Source organism: Cetorhinus maximus, chromosome 6, assembly GCF_964194155.1.
Source record: "Cetorhinus maximus chromosome 6, sCetMax3.hap1.1, whole genome shotgun sequence".
Taxonomy (NCBI): domain Eukaryota; kingdom Metazoa; phylum Chordata; class Chondrichthyes; order Lamniformes; family Cetorhinidae; genus Cetorhinus; species Cetorhinus maximus.
Window position 1 is genome coordinate 138,991,842 of NC_135884.1, and position 21,203 is coordinate 139,013,044.

The 21,203-nt window shown below is 42.7% G+C and overlaps 1 protein-coding gene across 1 annotated transcript in view; it reads right to left on the reverse strand.

Moving 5' to 3' along the window:
• LOC144681395 (rifampicin phosphotransferase-like) overlaps positions 1–21,203 on the reverse strand; it is a 136,336-nt gene that overhangs the window by 60,085 nt on the left and 55,048 nt on the right. Inside the window, exons 17-24 of the mRNA XM_078542987.1 lie at positions 19,905–20,022; positions 19,628–19,728; positions 13,012–13,083; positions 11,161–11,267; positions 10,525–10,597; positions 9,768–9,863; positions 5,388–5,459; positions 4,949–5,041 (exon numbers count right to left, since the gene is read on the reverse strand). Of these exons, the coding sequence (XP_078399113.1) occupies positions 4,949–5,041; positions 5,388–5,459; positions 9,768–9,863; positions 10,525–10,597; positions 11,161–11,267; positions 13,012–13,083; positions 19,628–19,728; positions 19,905–20,022 (732 nt within the window). The remainder of the gene's footprint in view (positions 1–4,948; positions 5,042–5,387; positions 5,460–9,767; positions 9,864–10,524; positions 10,598–11,160; positions 11,268–13,011; positions 13,084–19,627; positions 19,729–19,904; positions 20,023–21,203) is intronic.

A 21,203-nucleotide genomic window follows, 5' to 3' on the forward strand; every position in this document is an offset into this window, starting at 1 on the left:
GCCGTTTAAATCAGCAGCTGCCTCCGATCTGGTTGAACTTAGGAGTGTGGATGTTGGAAATCTGAAATAAAAACAAAAATGCTGGAAAAACTCAGCAGGTCTGGCAGCATCTGTGGAGAGAGAAACAAAGTTACCATTTTGAGTCCATATGACTCTTCTTTGGAGAGGCAGGGTACCCTTGTTGAATTTGCTTCAAAAATATATTCACTGCCCCAGCAGTGTCTTCCCTTAACCTAAGGGAGTAGGAGGGTAGTGCTCCTGGTCTCACAGGGCAACTATCTTTTGCCCCTGCTGCCCCATGCACCCAGGTGGCAGGAGGACTTTGTGCCGGAGAAGGGTGCAGAACACTTTATGCTATGGAATACAGAAGATGGACATGGCACCCTCACACATAGAGACCGTGGAAGCCAGTCATCATGAACAGCTGGAGGCCAAAGTGAGGGCATAAAGTCAGGAGGAAGAGGCTGCTGCATGTGCACCAGGAAGGGGGAGGATGAGAGGCAGGACAACAACAAGGTACTACCCTATGGGAAGAGTCTGCAGACCTAGGACATCCGACATCAATATGATAGGGAACCAGTGTGGAAGGCAACTGAGGCTAAGCTGTGAGGTGGCGACAGATATATGTAGTATGATCCAGCAACAACTGGAGCCACGATCCATCAGCCACCATGCGCTGCAAATGGCTGGTAACCGTCGCTCTCAACTTTTATGTCTCAGGATCTTTCCAGGAATAATCAGGATACCTGTCTGGTACATCCCAGTCAGCAGCACACAATTGTATTAAGGTTGTAACTAATGCCCTGTTTGCTCATATGGGGAATCACAATAATTTCCCTATAGATTTGGCGTCTCAGACACATAGAGCCACAGCCTTTTCCCAATTAGCAGGCTTCCCTCGGGTGCAGAGTGCTATTGATTGCATCCATGTTGCCATAGTGGCCCCAACTCAACATGCAGGCACCTTTGTCAACAGGAAATCCTTCCACTCAATCAATGTACAGGTGATTTGTGACCACAACAAGGTCTTCCTTCATGTGTGTGCAAGGTTCCTGGCAGCTGCCACAAGTTCTTCATACTAAGGAGTTACCAACTCCCTCAGCTATTTCAGCCACCAATGCACTACAGATGACCAATATTACCTGCATGTTACAGGGCCGCTCGAGCTGCGATGCCTACACCTAGGCCAAAGTATAACACTGTCATGCGGATGAATGCCTTGTACCCAGCTCTCATGCTTGAGATGCATCTACCACCCAGCATCTGTTCATGGAGTCTGATCATTAGAATTAAGCTTGGATGTACAATGAAAGTTACAAGCCATATCTCGGAGCATTTCAGTGACCTCTGGAATCTCATGTGATACAGCAGAGAAAGAAGAAGCCCTCCGAATCATCACAAATCAGCCGACAACCTTGATCCTGTTGATGGTACATCAAGATGGGCCTCAGCATGCCGCCCTCGTCATTACTGCTAAGAGCCGCTTTCATAATATTACCATTCTTTTCGAGCTCTCTAGTGTACAGAATCACGCTGAAGTATGTACAAGTGTAAGTAAATATATTAAAGAAGTTCTCAAATGTGCTAAATACAATGTGAAAATTGTAAGCACAGTGAACCCATTAGTGCTCTAGGTGAGATGCACACTCTCACACACACCACTGGGTTGTCTCAGAGGAGCTGGAGGCAGGCTGCTCATTTTTCTGTATAAGCAGCAATGAGGAGCACAGCAGCCTGCCTCATCTTGCAGGTATCTGTTGGGAATCTGCTTCAGACTTTGGCCTCTGTATCTCACCAAGAGCAGGCACATCTGCAGCAGACATGGGCTCTGGTGCAGGGGCCAGAGAAGGGAAGGAAGATGAGGGTGCTGAGGAGCTCTTGGTGCTTTTACCCTCCTCAGTGACCTGCACAGCCCTGGGTTGGCCTTCAGGTGGGGTTGATGGGGCTGGCTGCTGGTATGCAGCAGCCATCCATTCCAGCAACCGCTAGGGCAACAGTGTGACTATACTGTTAAGAGTACGCAGCTTCTCATGTATTCCATGGATGTCAGTGCTCATGCACTGAGCAGACTGATCCAGACTACTGTGGGAGGCTTGCACCCTTTCCTGGCTGAGATGCTGCTCTGCATCCACTCCGAGAGTTGCTGCAAGTGTCCCTCCATGAGAGTGGCCAATCTGTCATGGTCAGAGCTCATGCATTTGAGCCCCTGGGATAATGTGGAGCTCATAATAGTAATGGACCCCTATAACCACAGTTCAAGAGCTCTCACTGCCTCAGGGAACTCTGCCACACCTCTGCTGCTGATCATCTAAATATTGTGCCCCAAAAGCTGACTTCCGAGGCTCCACATTCCTGCCCACTGGAGCATCACGGAGGCTTTCCTCCGTCCTCTGAGGGGACTGTGCACAGATGTCTCTGACTCTGACACCTCCTCCTGCAACTCACCAAGGCTCCTTTGACAGCCCCTTCCAAATCTGCGACCTCTACCACCTAAAAGGACAAGGGCAGCAGATGCATGGGACCACCAGTACCTGCAACTTCCCCTCCAAGGTAAACACCATCCTGACTTGGAACTTGTGATCCTGTCACCAATTTGTTGTGGAATAGTCGGCAAGATAAGGTGACTTGTGGATCACACTTACACGCTTGTTATGGGGTAACCGAGTTGGTACTTTAGGTAGAGTAGTCCTGGAGACACCACTAGGTTAAACACATACTGTTTATTTACATGATACTCAGCAGCTACAACTGTGTGCTTCTACACCAAACTCTATCTACATACTTCTGCTGCTCCTTGCAGCAGTTTTGGAGGGGGTGGGGGGGGCGGGTGGCTGGAGAGGTTGGGGCATGGAGGAGGTGCAGAGCTGGGCTCTGTGTGAAACACAAAAGGAGTTATTTAGATGTAGCCCTTTTCAATGTGAAAGCACACTGATGCATGCCACTGCCTTAACTAAGCTTGTGCTGCCCTTGATGCAGTTCCACCCTTGCACTCCCTCTCATGCCAATGCCCCATTGTGCTCAGTGAACTGACATCATGACCTTCACCATTACCAACATGTGCCAAGGTGACTTCAACACTGCCTTTATTGCCGGCTACCGGCAATTCACCATCACCAACAGACAGCTTTTCAGACACCCTGGCAATCTCCATGGCCATCTGTTCCAGTGGGCTGGATGTGTCTCAGCCAGGCTGACCCATCCCCAGTTCAGGCCATCTCCATGGTGTTCTTCACCCTTTTGCTCTGCAATGACAACATGAATTTATGTTAGCCTGATATATGGTGCATGGAGTGATATTGCTCTACTGCATCTGTGAATCACAGTGCTCATTCACATATGTTGTATATGCTTACACATACAAGCCTCAATGCTGAAGCAGAGGAATGTGTCATGTCTCACACCTTAGCTGCAGCATGCAGATATGACCCTTCCCTTGGAGCTCTGTATGGATGAGCCAAGCTACTCACCTTGCTGGAATGCAGCAGGTCATTGAACCTGTTCCTGCACTGAATTCATGAGCTCTGATGGTCTCCTGCTGTGCTTACCTCAGCCACAATTTGATTTCAGGCCTTCTTGGTTACTGCAGGGGCATTACGACAGCCAGCAGAGTACAGGACTGATCTCTTCTTCTGGAACTCTTCCACCCGAACCTGAAGGTCCTGGTCAGAAAAGTGTGGGACATCTGGACCCATACTTTCCCCTGTGTCTCCTCTGTGTGACATTCTATCAATAAAAATGTAAGGTGAAAAGGGTCGTGAACCATTCAGAAAGTTCTCATTCACTTTTGTGTGCTTCCATATACTTACCATTTTCACCATATCTTCATTGATTACTGTTAAAGTTTAGTGGAAAAAATGGCTCTGCACAAATGCATGGTGTCATGTATGTTTTGGCTGTAATCCAAGGTAGCATGCTGTGCTTTGCAACCACTGACAGCCCTATTAGTTTCCTCCTTCTTCGTCATACTCTTATGCCATGACAGTGTGCAGCTATGAGGGATCTGGTCAAGGGTCAACAGTGTGGGTGCCTCCTGATAGATGGGTGGCAAGGGGACAATTGGATGGGATAATGAGCATGGCTCATTATTCATCCACCCACTGTGTCTTGGCAGCTAACTACATGACTGCACAATATCTGTAGCAGGTACTGGTGGCAAGACGATGCCATCTCCATGGCTATGTCTTGAGAATCCATTCCATGCTTTCAGTGCTTCGGCAGAGTACAATTCGATTAGGCAGCAGTGGTGACAATTCTCCAATAGGGAAAGCCCAAAATGGGCTATTCATTCAAGGGTCAGCTAACAGTTAGACAACAATTACAGCTTGGACACTCACCTGACAAGGAAATGGCGTTTTCTCTGAGGTGCAGGGACTTTACCAGTGACGGCCTAACACTCAAACTGACATTTCAGAAGGCCCGCATCTTATATTCTCCTGAGTCACACAACCCGCGCCGGACCCAGCTCTGATCCTCTACTTCCGGCATTGCCCACTGCGAATACTACTGTAGCCCATTCCCCAACACCCCCAATATCACCCTGCCCCACGCCCCCAGACCAAAGATCGGAAGTTTCGGAAGCCATTTTTAAAGGCCGGGCTAGCGGAGCCGGGAAAAATCCGGACCATAGTTTCTGTTCTAGTCACAATCCTGTGCTGAGCATGGACCTTCATTATCAGGTTCGAATGTACTGAGCACTCATATTAAGAATCTGTGTTCAGGCTCTCCGCAATGTTCCATCCATTAAAATGAATGGGAAATTGCGGGGAGTAGGTGCGTGTTTTTTCCATATCTGATTCTGGTAAAAGAGGCGCTGCAACAGGAATGATCCATTGGTTAATTTGGCCATTTACTGTCACAGTTTACAATGAAGACTGAGCACTTGACTTGGGTATTAATGTGGTTTTACTCTGTGTAGAGTGCTTGACACTGTAAAATATGTATATACTACCTTTAAAACCTTTACTGAATTAATCACTCTTCTCCAAAAGGATGTGCGCCCATGAATGAAAATAACATCTTCTAGAGTCACTTCTTTCAACACCTAGTGAGTGAAAATAATATTTCATTAACTTCACAACCAAAGCTTACAGGTGGTGAGAACGGCTTATTTAAAACAACATCTATTAACAGTTTATTTACAAATCATACATCCACTAATCAAATTTGCTGTTTCTCAAAGTAAATGTTCAGTCTTATATGGGAAGCTATTCATAAACAGCTGTTCTATTGAGTTTCCAATTCCTGGTAGGTTTTTCCAAGTCTGAATGCAATAGTTGAACAGCTTTTCATTATTGATGTTTCTGGCAACTTTAGCTACTCAACTTCAGTTCATTAACAAGTGCTCGTAAATATCAATTGTATTTATTTAAATTCATGTAAAAACTTACACGTCCCCGTAGAGAAAGGTCAAACTCATTCTTTTCAGTTAACAGGTCACTCTCTATTGCTTTATAGGAGGACTAGGGAACAAAACAAATTATCATGGATTATACTTGAGCCTTTATTGCATATGAACAATGATTGCTATTGGAGCATGTTGTGTGATATTGCAATTTTAAAGGCAACATTAAGATGCATTTATGGCATCATTATACAACTGCTTTTACACTGCAGAGTACAGACCATACTCCACCAGCCCATGCTTGCTAGACCTAAAACAAAACATCTACTGTTAGATGTGATTCCCTGTTTGGGCAGCACTTGCTGAACAATCCTGAGTGTGCTAACAGCTACACAAACAACCAATTTAAGATAATCAGTTGAGCTCATAACATGGCTCATTTACACTTGCTAGAAGTGACATGCATTCATATGCAGGGACCCATTCTCTGCAAATAAAAGGAATATGTTCAAGCCTTATAGCACAAGGCAACTATACATTGGAGACAACATGCGTCCACTGGCAGTTACACCATGTAATTATATGCAAAGGATCTGGATAGATCTTTGGTCTGCAACAGTTGGCATTCACAAATCAGTGGAGGTAAACTGGAATTTCAGAGCAGGCACTGCCTGTGGCAAGTTGTGCAGATGCACTTTACGTACACTCCGCTGAGCCAGAGAGAATTGCATTGTCCCCAAGAGCCAAAATTATGAAATAGTTGAAGGATATTGGTCACATTGGGAGGTACAGCAACAATGCGACATTGACTGGAAACTGGAAATTAGAATCACAAATGAAGCAGCATCATTAAAGGGACAGGCACAGTTAAAGCCTTATGCCAGAAAAAAGATTTATCAGATTATTACTGTTTATTAAAACTTGATTTTAATAATGTTGGCTGCTTATGAATAATTGCTGATTAGTTTGCTTTCTATTGACGGTAAGCTGTCAAAATACATTGCTCCGAATTTCCTCATCTGCAGTTCTTTGTTTGATTTTATGCCAAACCGATCATTTGTGCGTCATAATTGTCCTGAATACAAATTTTCATAATTTTTCAATAGTTCAAATCTTACACAATTGAAGCCATCAAGCCTCACTTTACTGCTCAAATAGATGAATGTTTCCTAGGTGTACGGCCACTGATGCAGTTGGTGTAATTTTACACCCCTTTTACACACTCTTTTATCTAAAGCTAAAGAGACAGAATGTTTTATGTGTGCAAGGATAAGTAAGGCTATCAGTTATGGAAAGTGTGGCAACGATGATGGGAGAGATGGAGTGAGAGATGTGGAGAATGCGAGGATGTAAATGTGGAGGAAGCTGTTTTGGAGGTTGTCTAAGACAGTTGGTGTGAGGTAAGTAAGTTGCAGACAACCTTACAGAAAAAGTGGGGTGATTGGTCAGTAATGTAAGTATTGTTCAAGAGATTAAAGAGTGTGGTGGTACCCAGGGTGGGCACAGAAGAATGAGAGCATGTGGTGATATGCCAGCATTTCCTACACTTGTGAAATGTTTTCACTTCTTTGTGTACTATTGGATCAGTTGTTCAAGGTAGTCGGGAGTCAGATGCAATGTTTATCATTTGGAAAGAACAACAATTAATCAGGAATCCAAACTATTTTAATGTCATTTCGGTAATTCCTGAGGCAGATTTCCAACTTGTCATTTCAGTGGAAGTGAAATGTCAGGCATGACTGTTACACCCTGGCAGCAAGTTGAAAATCTAGTGAAATCACACTAGCTGGGTTAAAGCTTTTGCAGAGGTGACAAAATTGGTGGTGGGAGCCCAGTAAATATTGCAGATTTTGTTTTCTAGAAAGCCTTTAATAAGTGCTGCACATCGGGATATTAAGTAAGATTTCAGTGCATATTTTATGCTGGGTAAGCGTGTGCATTTATAATTCAAAGTGTTGTTGCAACTTGCATCAAGTCCTGTTCATCCATCACCCTGTGCTGGCTGACCTACATTAGCTCCCAGTCTGATAATGCCTTGATTTTAAAAATTGCCTCGTTGTTTTCAAACCCTTGACCCTCCTTATCTCTGTAACCTCCTTCAGCTGCGCAACACTCTGAGGAATCTGTGCTCCTCCAAATCCAGCCTCTAGCATATCCCTGATTTCCAGCTGCCTCGGCTATAATGGAATTCCCTGCCTAAATCTTTCTCCTCTTCGCCCCCCCCTTTCCTCCTTTAAGAGGTTCCTAAAAATCTAACTCTTTGACCAAGCGCCTGTCTTAATTATCTTCCTGTGGCTTAGTGTCAAATTTAATTTCATAAAACTCTTGAATTGCCTTGGCATGTTGTACTAAGTTAAAGAAACTACAAATACAAGTTTCTGTAATGCCAATCAGAAGCAAAAACGTGAAGCTTTCTGGCACTCCCAGTTATTTTGTTGTTCCTAAGATGTGAGTGTCATTGTGGCCCTATTGCTTGGTGGAAGTTGCAGTACATTCCAAGCCATGGTCTGGGCATCTCTTATGATGTGATATGTGCCAGGTGGACCAAATCCATGAGGGAAACTTGTTTGCGCTCTCACAATGGTTTGCAATTTGCATTTATTACAAGACGTTTGCACTGAATTCAGAAGTAATACGGCCACCAAGATCTTTAGAGATTTTAACAATTAAATTAAGATTTTTATTAATAAATAATAATAAAAGATTTTAAGGACATACATAAAACTACAATTACTACCATAATAACTCCTAAAATTCCTAATTAACCCGACTCCCGATTACACTTCTTTTGAGGCAATGATCCACAATAGATTTTAGATTTAAAACAAACTCAGCAAGTTAACATAACACAAAAACAAAAATTCCTGGAAAAACTCAGCAGGTCTGACAGCATCTGCGGAAAGAAATACAGTTAACGTTTCGAGTCTGTATGACTATTCACCAGAACTAAGGAAAAATAGAAAAGAGGTGAAATATAAGCTGGTTTAAGGGGTGGGGGGTGGGGGGGGGGAGGGGGGGGGGGTGGGGAGACAGGTAGAGCTGGATAGAGGGCCAGTGATAGGTGGAGATTGCCAAAAGATGTCATAGACAAAAGGACAAAGAAGTGTTGACGATGGTGATATTAGCTAAGAAATGTGCTAATGGTGACCTTAAGGGTAGAAAGCAGGACGAGCAAGGGGCAGATAGCCCTAGTGGGGGTGGGTTGGGGGGGAAGGATCGAAATAGGCTAAAAGGTAGAGATAAAACAATGGATGGAAATACATTTAAAAATAATTGAAATAGGTGGGAAAAGAAAAATCTATATAAATTATTGGAAAAAGGGGGATAAGAAAGGGGGTGGGGATGGAGGAGAGAGTTCATGATCTAAAGTTGTTGAACTCAATATTCAGTCCGGAAGGCTGTAAAGTGCCTAGTCGGAAGATGAGGTGCTTTTCCTCCAGTTTGCGTTGAGCTTCACTGGAACATTGCAGCAGGCCAAGGACGGACATGTAGGCATGAGAGCAGGGTGGAGTGTTGAAATGGCAAACGACAGGGAGGTCTGGGTCATGCTTGCGGTCAGACAGAAGGTGTTCTGCAAAACGGTCACTCTTTGTGTTCTGGATCTTTTGAAGTAATTGTTTGATCAGAGGAAGTGGGGATTTTTACGCTGTGGTAGCAGAAAAGCTGACAGTGGTTTTGGGGAGAGCCAAGCAAATATCTTCACTAGTTATCAAGCTTGTTGTTTCTTCTTGCCTGCCTCCAGATAAGTAATACTATCAAGGAGAGGAAATCAGTGACCCAGCCCTGAACACTACCTACAACACACTATTTGTTTTGCTGATTTTCTCTTTGTTCCTTCGCATCCTTCATCGTCATTCCTCTGAGTTTATACCTGTTTCTTCCAAAGTGCATTGCCTTACCGATCTGTCGCCTTTCTACCAAGACTCACAGACCAGAAGCTTTTGAATGGTTTCCAGACCCCCTATCCTTGCATCATCAGCAGACATCAGGAATGTATTCCTTTCGCCCAGGTCCAGATCTTCCAAGAGAAAGTAAACCCTGCTTTTTTTAACCCTTCTTCGGTCTGAGCAACACACATTAACCCTAACCTATTGTTTCCTGGTTATAAACTAACTGTCTATCCATGCTGCTGTATCCCCCTTATACCCAAATGTTCAAGCTCATTTAATGAGCTTCCTGGAAGAAAATTCTAATCTGAAAAAGTGACAAAGAACTTTGGTTCAATTAATTTTGATTGAAGTGAAATGACAAACGCCTCTGTTTGGAAAAAATGCAATTGAGGAATTCATGTTATTTGATATTCTTTCTCAATGACGGACATCAAACATAAACTCCTGAACTCTGAGAGTCCGACCACTATTATAAACCGAGGATGGCATTGGCCAGCTCTGAAAGCAATTTTGCCTATTGATACTTTGAAACTTACCAGTAGATTGATGAACAAATGGCCACAGCAGGTTGTAAAGTATGAAGAATTAATGGGAGATACATGGTGTATCTTTCCAAATTTGGTTAGCAACTCCTAGTTAAATAATACAGGTAAAATATCAGTATAATTTTCTGTTTGATGTTAGGTGACATATTAATTGTATATATCTTGAAAAAAACTTTATCCATATCAGGGGTGAGCAACAAATGCTCATCTTGGCAGCAACATTAAAATCCCATGAAAGAATTTAAAATAAAGTATATTCTCCCTCCCCTTAACTCTGTCACGTGGAACACCTGTCCCATTGGAATCGTCCTTCTGGTGGGAAGTAGACAGGACACTGTAATGAAAATCCCACTTGGTCTCCAGAATAATACATCATAGGCACAGGGTGAAAGTTAATTCAGAAAGTTACACGCAATTCTATTTAGCCTATGCAAAACATTACAGGACTTAGCTCTGAGGAGAATCAGTCTCCACATGGAAACTGCCTTTTGCTGTAGCACAAGTTTAAAGTGTTGGGTGAAAGTTCAATTCTTAACACATGCAGATTTTTTTTTGCACCAGGTATTGTTGGAGCAGAATCCCGAGCTGTTGTCTTCCACCTTGCTGGAGCCTCTGTATAACTTACTTCGAAATGTTTCAACTCAGTCAATATTTAACTGCACCAAGTGACAGATCTTCCTTATTTTATCAGGTCTTACAATGCATTCCATTGAGCTTATATCCTTTCACACATACGAGTAAAACTCACCTGTATTGCACATTCAGCAGCTTGGACAAAGGTGCTCATACTTAGAGGTGTAATAGCTCCTGGCAACATTTCACTGCAACATCCAAAACGTTCATACGTCATTCAAAGTTTTTGCTATGCTGAACATCAGAACAGTATTTTACACTGTTAAAGTATTTATTTTGCAGGCACCCCCATATAGCAACACATGGCACTAATTGGTCTATTATGGTGCTGCATTTGGTTGGCAAAGGGCCTGGATGCACAGTTACAGGCCCTAAGAATTCACAGGCCCACATGTTTGCTTCCATAACCCTGCTGAAATGTGCGGGATGAGTGGAAATGGCTTGTCACCATTTGAATGCCCCCCATACACTTTCCTAACCTGCTAAAGAGGCCAGACACCTTGGGTGAATCATGCAAGACCAGAAGGAGTTGAAACAAGGTTCAATAATACACAGAAACTATTAGCCAGCGATCCCAGTTAATTTATTTCTGATTCCAATTGGCCTTTATATTTTAAAGTAGATATTTACAAAAGCATTAGTGGCTGGTCTTTGAAGTTTGGATTTTCCATTTTGTGATCTCCAGATTAAAATTACAAACATTAATTAAACAATAGCAACTGAACAATAAAACGAAGAAGCAGCTATGTACCTCACATTGGAGGTTGTCATCCAAAAGTAGTCTGTGGACAAAGGGGAATCAAACTCATGCATCAGCTCAAATTCAGATTCAATGTCAAGAGTTGTTACTGGCCTGGCCTGTTTAAAATAAAGAGTAATGTGAAAAATCTTTACCGACAACAGCTTGTATTTGCATTTATATTGTGCCTTTAATGTAACAATCCCTGTAGTAATCATTCAACGAAAGTAATTTCCGTGCATTTTCAAACATTAAAACTCTGCTATTGTGAACAAATTTCCCAGATTGGTGATTAATGTTGTAATAATTTGGAGAGAATTTCTACGTCAGGGGTAACCTTGTGATGTGTGTTTGTAATTGGTTGGCAGGTAGGAGAAAGAGCTTAGGGGTAAACATTCTCCGATTAACAGGATGTGACAAGTGATGTCCCTCAGGGACCTGAGAAAGACAAATTGGAATATTTTCTAAATGATGAGATACCTAGCTGCTGTGGAGAAGCAAAAGGATTTGGGTGACTATGTACACAAATCAGTAGAAACTAATGCTCAGGTACAAAAAGTAATCAAAATGTTGGCCTTTATCTCAAGGGGGTTGGGATTCAAAAGTGAGAAAGGGATTCTTCAGCTGAGCTGAACCTCAGACAAACCCCATCTCAAACACTGTGTTTAATTTTGAACATCGATTCACAGGAAAGAGATATTAGCTTCGAAGGGGATGCAGGACAGGTTCATCAAAATGATACCATGGCTTAAAGAGGACAGGTTGCACAAACTGGGTGTCCCTTGAGTTTAGAAGGTGACCTAATTCTATGTATTTAAAGTGGTAAAGGAACTTGATAGGGTAGATACAGGGAAACTAATTTCTCTGGTGGGGGAATTCAGAACAAGCGAACATTATCCTAAAATTAGAGCTAGGCTATTTAAGAGTGAAATCAGGAAGCGGTTTCTCACACAAAGTTTAGTTGACATCTGGAACTCTCTCCCTCAAGAGACTGCTGAGGCTAGATCAATTGAAGATTTCAAAACTGAGGTTGAACTTTTGAACAATTCTGGAGGTTCAGATGTTTCTCCGGGATTCTTTCATCCCTTGCGTCCAAGTGATAACATCTTCACTGCATCCACCCTATCCAACTCTTTTATAATCTTCAAGATCTTTTAGGATCGCACCTCAGCCATCTCTTTTCTATAGAAAAAAACGAGGACTAGCCTGTTCATACATTTTCCTGATAAATATAACATTTCAGTTCTGGTGTTGCATTTCTCCAGGGCTTCCATATCCATTTTACAATATGGAGAGGAGCACTGCTTACAGTACTTCAAGTGTGATCTGACCATGGTTCTAGTCAAGTTTAATTACCTCCTTCTCAACTCAACTTGTGCTTTGTTTGCTTTTTTCTAATAGCTTTATTAGCCTGTGTCACTACTTACAGTGATTTGTGTGTCTATCGCACTGGATTCCTTTGCTCCTCTATTCCATTGGGACTCTTATTGTCCAAGGAGTAAAGTGGCCTCCATATTTATCCTGCCAAAATGCACCACTTCACACTTATCTATATTGAAATTAATTTGCCTATTACATGCCCACTCTGCTCACTTCTATAACTTGGGCAGAAGTGCTGTGGAAATCCCAGGAAAATGGCGTTTGGCACCATTGATGCCATGGTTCTAGAGTTTCCTTGGATCTTTTGTGAATGTACAGAAAATAAAAGGGGACAGCTAACGCTGAAATATCGCCCCCCCCCCTCTCCTCCCAGAAATGCTAATCACTAGTAAACAAATACAGTTTGAAAAATGAATATGTATAAGAAAAAAGACATTAATTAGCCTTACTTAACTTCCATAACACATGCAGTAAATTTCTTACCTGCAGTAAATAAATATCTGTGTCTTTTATTGCCCATTCAATATCCCTTGAGTTCCCATAAGCTTTCTGTACCTGGTGAATAAATACAACATTGTGTCAGTCATAATGGCCTTTGATTGTTTTGAGAGGTTCATATAATTTAAGTATATTACTAATTTGGTGTTCAGTTCATGCATTGTTGTTCTGTTCCAATAATATTATTTTATAATTTAATAGATTCAACTTTAAGTTAAATGAATGAACAACATGTTCCTGATCCAACACTTAGATACAAAAGATAAATCCTGGGCCTTGTTGAACATTTTAAACACTGAAAAGATAGCAGGCTAGGTTTAATGTGGTCCACCGCGGTGGGAATCATGGTGGCTGGGCCCACTTAATTGTGGGAGAGGCCCCCCTCTATCAGTCTCCCAGTGGCGGTAAAACCTTGCCCAATTAAGTCGGAGAGCAGAAGGAGCGGATACGGATTCCCGTCCACAGCAGCAGAATGTCAATTAGGCTCATTCATTCACTATCCCTGAACCCACTGCAACTTAGTGGTAGCTCAGGGATTAAATGCAGGCTGCACGGTTTCCCCACGCACTCGGATGGCTGCCCAGCAAACCCGGGGATCCCTTGTGGTCAGGGATTGATCGAGAGTCATGGCATCAGGAAGGCGGGGTGGAAGGAGGGAGGCTGATGAAAGGCACTCCCCTGCCATTGCCTCTGATTCCCCTACACCTCCCTCCTGTGACCCCCAGCCCACAACCCCCACACCGTCTTCACTCAACTTTGGTCTCGGGTCCCGTGACAATCCTTGGCCTCTGGTGGGTGCTTTGCCACCAGCTGCCACCGCTCCTGTTAGCACTGGTGGCAATGGATAGCTGCCAGCCTCTGATTGGTTGATAACTTTTGGTTGGTGAATGAGACCCTGTTGACCTGACAGAACCTCGTAACCAAAACTCTACTCTTGCTTCTGATCCCTTTACCTACACGGCCCGTGACTCTGGCTGAACCAAATGCTGCAAAGCCTTGAGGTTTTCTGTTCCTTTATTGTGTCTGTTTCTTTGCTTTGACTTCCAGAGGCACAAAAGGCCCAGTTATACCTTTTTGTAAGTGGATGGATTTTGAATGAATTAAATATTGCCAGACCCAAATAGTTTTGGATCTATACTGGTATAGTGTCCATACCAGTAACAAAGATGAGCTCAGTTTTAAGTAGTTCAGCACCACCCCCAAAAGGTGTTCAATGGGCCTGCAAGTGTTTGTAAAAGCAAAATAACTGGAGTACACAGTACTCTGCATCTTTTTTTCATAACCAACTATTCCATTAAGGTGACAAAAAAATTTTCCACGGACTTTTGAACCAGGACTTCTGTCCTGTACAACATTTAGCAAAAAGTCATCTAGGCAATCACTTCTACTCCAATAACTAAAAACTTAAACTTAAAAAAGCAATTTCATTTTTGACTTAGCATTAAAGGTGACATTTATAGTGGCAGGGACTCCACTCTTAACAGAATAGAACACATGAAGCAAACTCAATGGTCTTTCTCAAACAAAAACAAAAAATGCTGGAAAAACTCAGCAGGCCTGACAGCATCTGTGGAGAGAAAGACAGGGGTAATGTTTCGAGTCCGTATGACTCTTCTCAGAGCTCTGAAGAAGAGTCTTACCGACTCAAAGCGTTAACTATGTCTTTCTCTCCACAGATGCTGTCAGACCTGCTGAGCTTCTCCAGCATTTTTTTGTTTTTGTTTCAGATTTCCAGCATCCGCAGTATATTGCCTTTATCAATGGTCTTTCTATTGATTATAGATCTATTCTGATTACAGATTTAAGAGTCCCAAAGGGGAGACAGCGGTACTATATTCTGATTGTCAATTTAAAGACGCTGTGAAACTGTGAAAGAGGTACTATATAACGGGCCATCTTAGAATCACAAAATTTCACAAGTGCAGAAGGAAGCCACTCAGCCCATCACACCTATGCTGCCTTTCTGAAATAACTATCCCCACTCCCTTTCTCCTTATCCTTCTATATTTTCCCTTTTCAGACATTTCTCCTTTAAAATCGATGATAGATTCTGTTTCTGGTAAGGTATGCAGGGCCGTAAAAACGTTCTGAGTGAGGGAAAAAAAAAATCCCAATCTCTCCCTTAATTCTTTCGGTGATGATATTAAACTGACACCCTCTCATTACCAGCTCACGGACCGGGGAAGTTGATTTTTTTTCCCTATTTGGGCAGAAGCTGATCTTATTTTATCCAAATCCTTTATAATTTTCTGCCCATCAGATCTCTTAACCTTCTCTACTCTAATGAAAGGAGCTCTAGTTTCTGTCCTTAATACTAAAACTAACTAAAGCCTCTCATCCCTGCTACCATCTAAGTTATTTTCCTCTGTAGCCTTTATATGACCTTAATGTCCTATATAAATGACATGACCTAAAACTGGACAGAATACTCTCATCTTTGCCTAACTAGTAATGTTATAAGTTTAGCCTTACATCTTTGCCTTTGTATGTTACACCCCTATTTATAAAAACTAGTGCACCATATGCATTTTATAGCTTTATCAACTTGTCCTCCCACTTGTAAAGTTTATATCCCCCTGGAGTCACATATAGCCCTCTCCACAATTAATCACACACTTTGGGCAGAATTTTATGTTCCCCTGTTAGTGGGTTTGCAGGTGGGGGAGGAGGGGGGGCTTAAAATTCCTTGGAAGGCCTTCCTACCGGGCTCCCTCTGGCCCCTAACCTCTCCGCAATTCTATGGTGGGACGAGCTGACCTGCCTGCCCTCACCTCAATTGACGCCCTTAAGTGGCCAATTAATGACCACTTAAGGACCATTTCCCGCCCAGCCTCAATTTTTAGACTGGCGAGAGGAGCTCATGGGCAGGGTGGAAGCCCATAAAGTGACCCTGCTCAGGCCTCAGGTGGGAAGGGGGTGGGGGAGGCACCTCCATCAACAGCCTCTTTTCAACATCTGGTGCCCCCAAAAAGGTCTGGCCCCTGAGGGTGCTCCTTCCCCCGCTGGCCTCTCCACCAACATCCCCAGCCCCCCTCCACCCACCCCCCACCTCCCCCCCCCCCCCCCCCACCCCAGCACCGCACCCCAAGCCTCACTTTCCCTCTCCACCCTGAGACCACCATACTAACTGGTCCTGGCCTCCTGGGGCTTAGACTCTGGGGACTGCTTGTAGTTCCAGGCCTGTCCACTGCAGCTTCTGGCACTAGAGTGCTGCCAGCTGATTAGTTTGGGCAGCAGCTCTCTGAGACAGGACTTCCCGCAGTAGAGGGGCAGAAGCCCTATCTCCAGTCAATTAATGCTTGTTGGAGCCTTAAATGTCTGTGGGCGATGATGCATTCGCCACCAACTCTTTGGATGGCAGGAAGGGAAACCTACCACCCTAAAAATCTTTGTGTTATTTGCAAATTGACTATCATGCTCTTGTGTAAAATTTGAAGTAAATGACTCATTTAGAACCTTTTTTGTAATTTTATACCATTTTGGACCAAGGTGATTCCATGAGATTAGTGTGTACGGCACTTTAGCATGGGAACAGAACTACTATAACGAGCTGAGACGTGTTCACATGCAAGGATCAATACTTGGGCATAAAAGAGCAAGAAGATTGGAGAGCAATATGATTACAGGTTTAACATATCAAGTTTGCGTTCTTACACTGGGGTTTGCTTCAGCCTTGATTACATTTGTCACAAGGTGCAAATAGGAAATTACACTTAGAACCACAGCAAAGTTACAGCACAGAAGGAGGCCATTCGGCCCATCTTGTCCATGCCAGCCCGAGGACACCCAGTTGCCCTTTCTAATCCCACCTTCCTGCACCCGGCCCATAGCCCTGCAGCTTACAGCACTTTAGGTGCAGATCCCGGTACTTTTTAAAAGAGTTTAAGAGTTTCTGCCTCTACCACCAACTTGGGCAGCGAATTCCAGACACCTACTACCCTCTGCGTAAAAAAGTTCTTCCTCATGTCCCCCCTACACCTTCTGCCACTTATCTTGAATCTATGTCCCCTGGTTTTACAATTCTCCACCAAGGGAAACAATTTTATCCTGTCCACTCTATCTATTCCCCTTGGGTATTATGGCTATCCTCTACACTGTCCACTACACGGCCAATCTTGGTGTCATCTCCAAATTTCCCAATCATGCCCCCCACGTTCACGTCCAAATTGTTAATATATAACACAAACAGCAAGTGTCCCAACACTGAGCCCTGTGGAACACCACTTGAGACAACTTTCCATTTGCAAGGGCATCCATCGACCATTACCCTTTGTTTCCTGTTACAAAGCCAACCTTTTATCCAGTTTGCCACATTACCCTGAATCCCATGGGCTTTTACTTTCCTGACCAATCTGCCATGTGGGACCTTGTCAAATGCCTTGCTAAAATCCATGTACACAACATCCACTGCACTATCTTCATCAACCATTCTTGTCACTTCCTCAAAGAATTCAATCAAATTTGTGAGGCAAGACCTTCCTTTAACAAATCCATGCTGACCATCCCTGACTAGTCCATGCCTTTCCACATGACAGTTAATCCTATCTCTCAGGATTGATTCTACTAATTTGCTCACCACCGATGTAAGACTAACTGGCCTATAATTGTTTGGCATTTCCTTTGATCCCTTTTTAAACAATGGAACTATGTTTCTCCAGTCCTTCAGTACCTCCCCTGTATCTAGTGAAGATTGGAAAATCATCCTCAGAGCATCTGCTATCTCTTCCCTGACTTCCTTCAGCAGCCTCAGAAACAATCCATCTGGCTCTGGTGACTTATCGACTTTCAAGGATTTCAACCCTTCGAGTACTTCCTTTCTCTTTATGACTATCCCATCCAATATCTCTCAGTGTTCCTCCTGGACTACTATATCTACATCCTCCCTCTCCTTTGTAAACACGGAGACAAAATATTCATTCAAGACCCTTCCCACAGCCTCTGTATCTACACACAAGTTTCCATCTTCATCTCTGATAGGTTCCACTTTTTCCTTAACTAACCTTTTAGCATTAATATATTGGTAAAACATCTTTGGGTTATCTTTAATTTTACTTGCTAATCTTTTTTCATGCCCTCTCTTTGATTTCCTTATTTCCTTTTTTACTTTGTCCCTGCACTTCCTATATTCGTCTAGGCTATCTGCAGTGCTTAGTTCTTTGTGCCTATCGTACGCTTGCTTTTTCTGTTTGATCTTTCCCTGTATTCCTCTAGACAACCAGGGGGGGTCTAGATTTGGCAGTACCACTCTTATTTTTGTAGGGGGCATGTCTACTTTGTACAATTAGGAGCTTGCTTTTTAGTGCTTCCCACTGGTTTTCTACTGTTTTATCCTCCAGCAGTGCTGTCCAGTCCACCTCAGCCAAATCTCTTCTCATTTCTGCAAAACTTGCCTCCCCCCAGTTCAAGACTTTTACTCCTGCCTTATCTCTGTCCTTTTTCATGATAATGCTGAATTGTGATCACTGTCCCCGATATGGTCGCCAACTGTCACTTCACCCACTTTCCCTTCTTCGTTCCCCAAGACTAGGTCTAGAATTGCATCTCCTCTCGTTGGGTTTGTCACTAATTGGTTGAAAAAATTTTGCTGGACACACTGCATGAATTTTTTTCCGTCAGTGCCCCTTATACTGTTTGAATCCCAGTTGATATTAGGATAATTGAAGCCTCCTACCATTATTGCCCTTTTGTTCTTATAAGCAGGAATTTGCCTACATATTTGTTCTTCTATCTCCCTTTCACTATTTGGGGGTCTGTAGTATACTCCCAGTAGTGTAACTGCTCCTTTTTTATTTCTAAGCTCAACCCATAAAGCCTCGTTTGTTGACCCATTTCGTATATCATCCCTTCTCACAACTGGAATTGATTCTTTAACCATTACAGAACTTCACAGAACTTTTATATTATTTTCATTCCAGCCTAATTTTGGATAATTAAACTGACCATCAATGTAGCCCTGTTGTCTCTGTGTTTTTCAGTAATTTCATGGTTTCTACAGTTTGGCAGTTTACAATGTGCCTCCATCAGATTAACAGTTCCCTTGTTATTCCTCAACTCTACTTTTGCACCATTGCCTGTATCAACCCATTTTATGGTGCTGTAATAGAATCTGGGGTTAACATTATTACACCACCTCCCTTTTTTCCTACTTAATCTTTCCTGAATATTTTGTAACCAAGAACATTCAGTTCTCAGTCCTGCCACATCTCTGCTAATGCTATTTTTTCCTAACCTGAAGGATGGCCATGCACTTCCTTTCCTCATTGACATGGTCTGCCTGACCACCTCCTAGAACATGCATTCAATGAATACTGCAGGTGTTCCTCAGGCTCAAGTGCCCTAAGTTTGACCACAGACAGCTGGAGACAGTCTTTGTATGTGTGGTCATCAGAGACACACGATACATCCCTCACCTTCTACACTGCACATGTACTTCTCATCGCAACCTCGTATTTGTATTTCTACTAGTATTGCATTATAAGAACTAAGTATTTTACTTCATGGTATTCCAATTACAGTTATAGTGTGAATTTTCTAAATACTAATTATTTTCTGCAAAGAGACCAAAAGAAGTTTCAGAATCTAAATGTATTGAAATACAAACCTGAAGAGCTACTTGTCCTAATCTCAGAATGATATCCTCACTGATGCAGCACTGTGCAGCTTGCGATGTTAAAATATCTTCATACACAATTCCACCTTCAACTGGAATTAAAGCAAATTATTAATTCCATCAATTTTCCAAACAAAGTTACACTGCAGATTTTATACTTCACATATATAAAGCAACGTTACAAAGGAGCAATCAAAGTTTGCCCCAACATGGTTCAGACTCTCAGCTCTTGGAAGTCAACAGTCAGTGCTCTGATACTTCTGCCCACCTGCTTGCTTTATCTGCTGCTTCTTTGTTCCCATTTCCTTCCTGATGATCTGGCATAACCCTTTAGGACTGTGAGAAAGGGTGATGGTGTCTGGCATTACGTTGCCACTCACCACAGACTAGGACAAGATAAGAAAAATATAGTCAATAATCGATCTGGAAGTATCTCTCTTCTATCATGGTCATTTAAAATAAATTTATAACTTATTTTGCTCCCTGCATCCTCCTCCCCCCGCAGCCCCCAATGCCCTGCCAGTGGTGGGGTGCTAGACAAACAGAGATGTCCATGTGGTGAGATGGTCGGGAAAATGTTGAAGTGTGGTTTGAGGTAGGACCATCATAGCTGGACTGATTCATCTGGGGTAAATCTGAAATTTTCAGGTGAAATGAAGTTCTGAAATATGTCTTCCAGGTCACAGCAGCATGCAGGGCAACATGCTGTGCTTGAAGCCAACTAAGAATTGCTCTTAGTTCAAATTTGATCACTGGATTGAACAGCTCAAATCAAGAGATAATTTTCCACTGAGCATTTGGTAAATCAATAACACATTTGAATTACAATAGGACAGTTTCCAACAGCAAATCCCAATTTAATACATTCTTTCAGATACACTTCCTTTCCAATGTTGAATGACTCAGCAGAGTTTACACTCTGGAAATGTTTTTAAGTTTCAGGAATGTTCCACTGAATTATTGACAATTTACATGGGGCCTCAAATTGGCATGGGATGGACTATCAATTTCTGGACTACAGCCTGCAGTCCAGTAAAATGGAAAAATTCAGTTAAAGTATTCATTAAACAGTGAATCACTGAAGGGAACTTGATATTTCATAGACTTCAATTCAACAAATACGTGGCATTATTAACCCTTTCAGACATTTTTTGTATGCAGATAAACTTGAAACACCTCCAAGATCTGGCTATTGTAAGGCCCCTATTAAATATCGGATTAGATAATTCATTGCACAGCATGATTGTGTAGCATATGCACCTTCCGTAGAAGGGACTGAATGCTCAATCTTGATGAGTGCACTTGATAATAGATATTTATTCATTTTTTAAAAAACCTTAACAGGACGTGGTAATCACTGGCTAGTCCAGCATATTTATTGCCTATCCCTAATTGCCCTTGAGAAGTTGGCGGTGAGCTGCCTTCTTGAACCCCTGCAGTTCATCGGGTGTGGGTACACTCACAGTGCTGTTAGGGAGGGAGTTCCAGGATTTTGACCCAATGGCAGTGAAGGAATGGCGATACAGTGCCAAGTCAGGATGGTGTGTGGCTTGGAGGGGAACAAGTG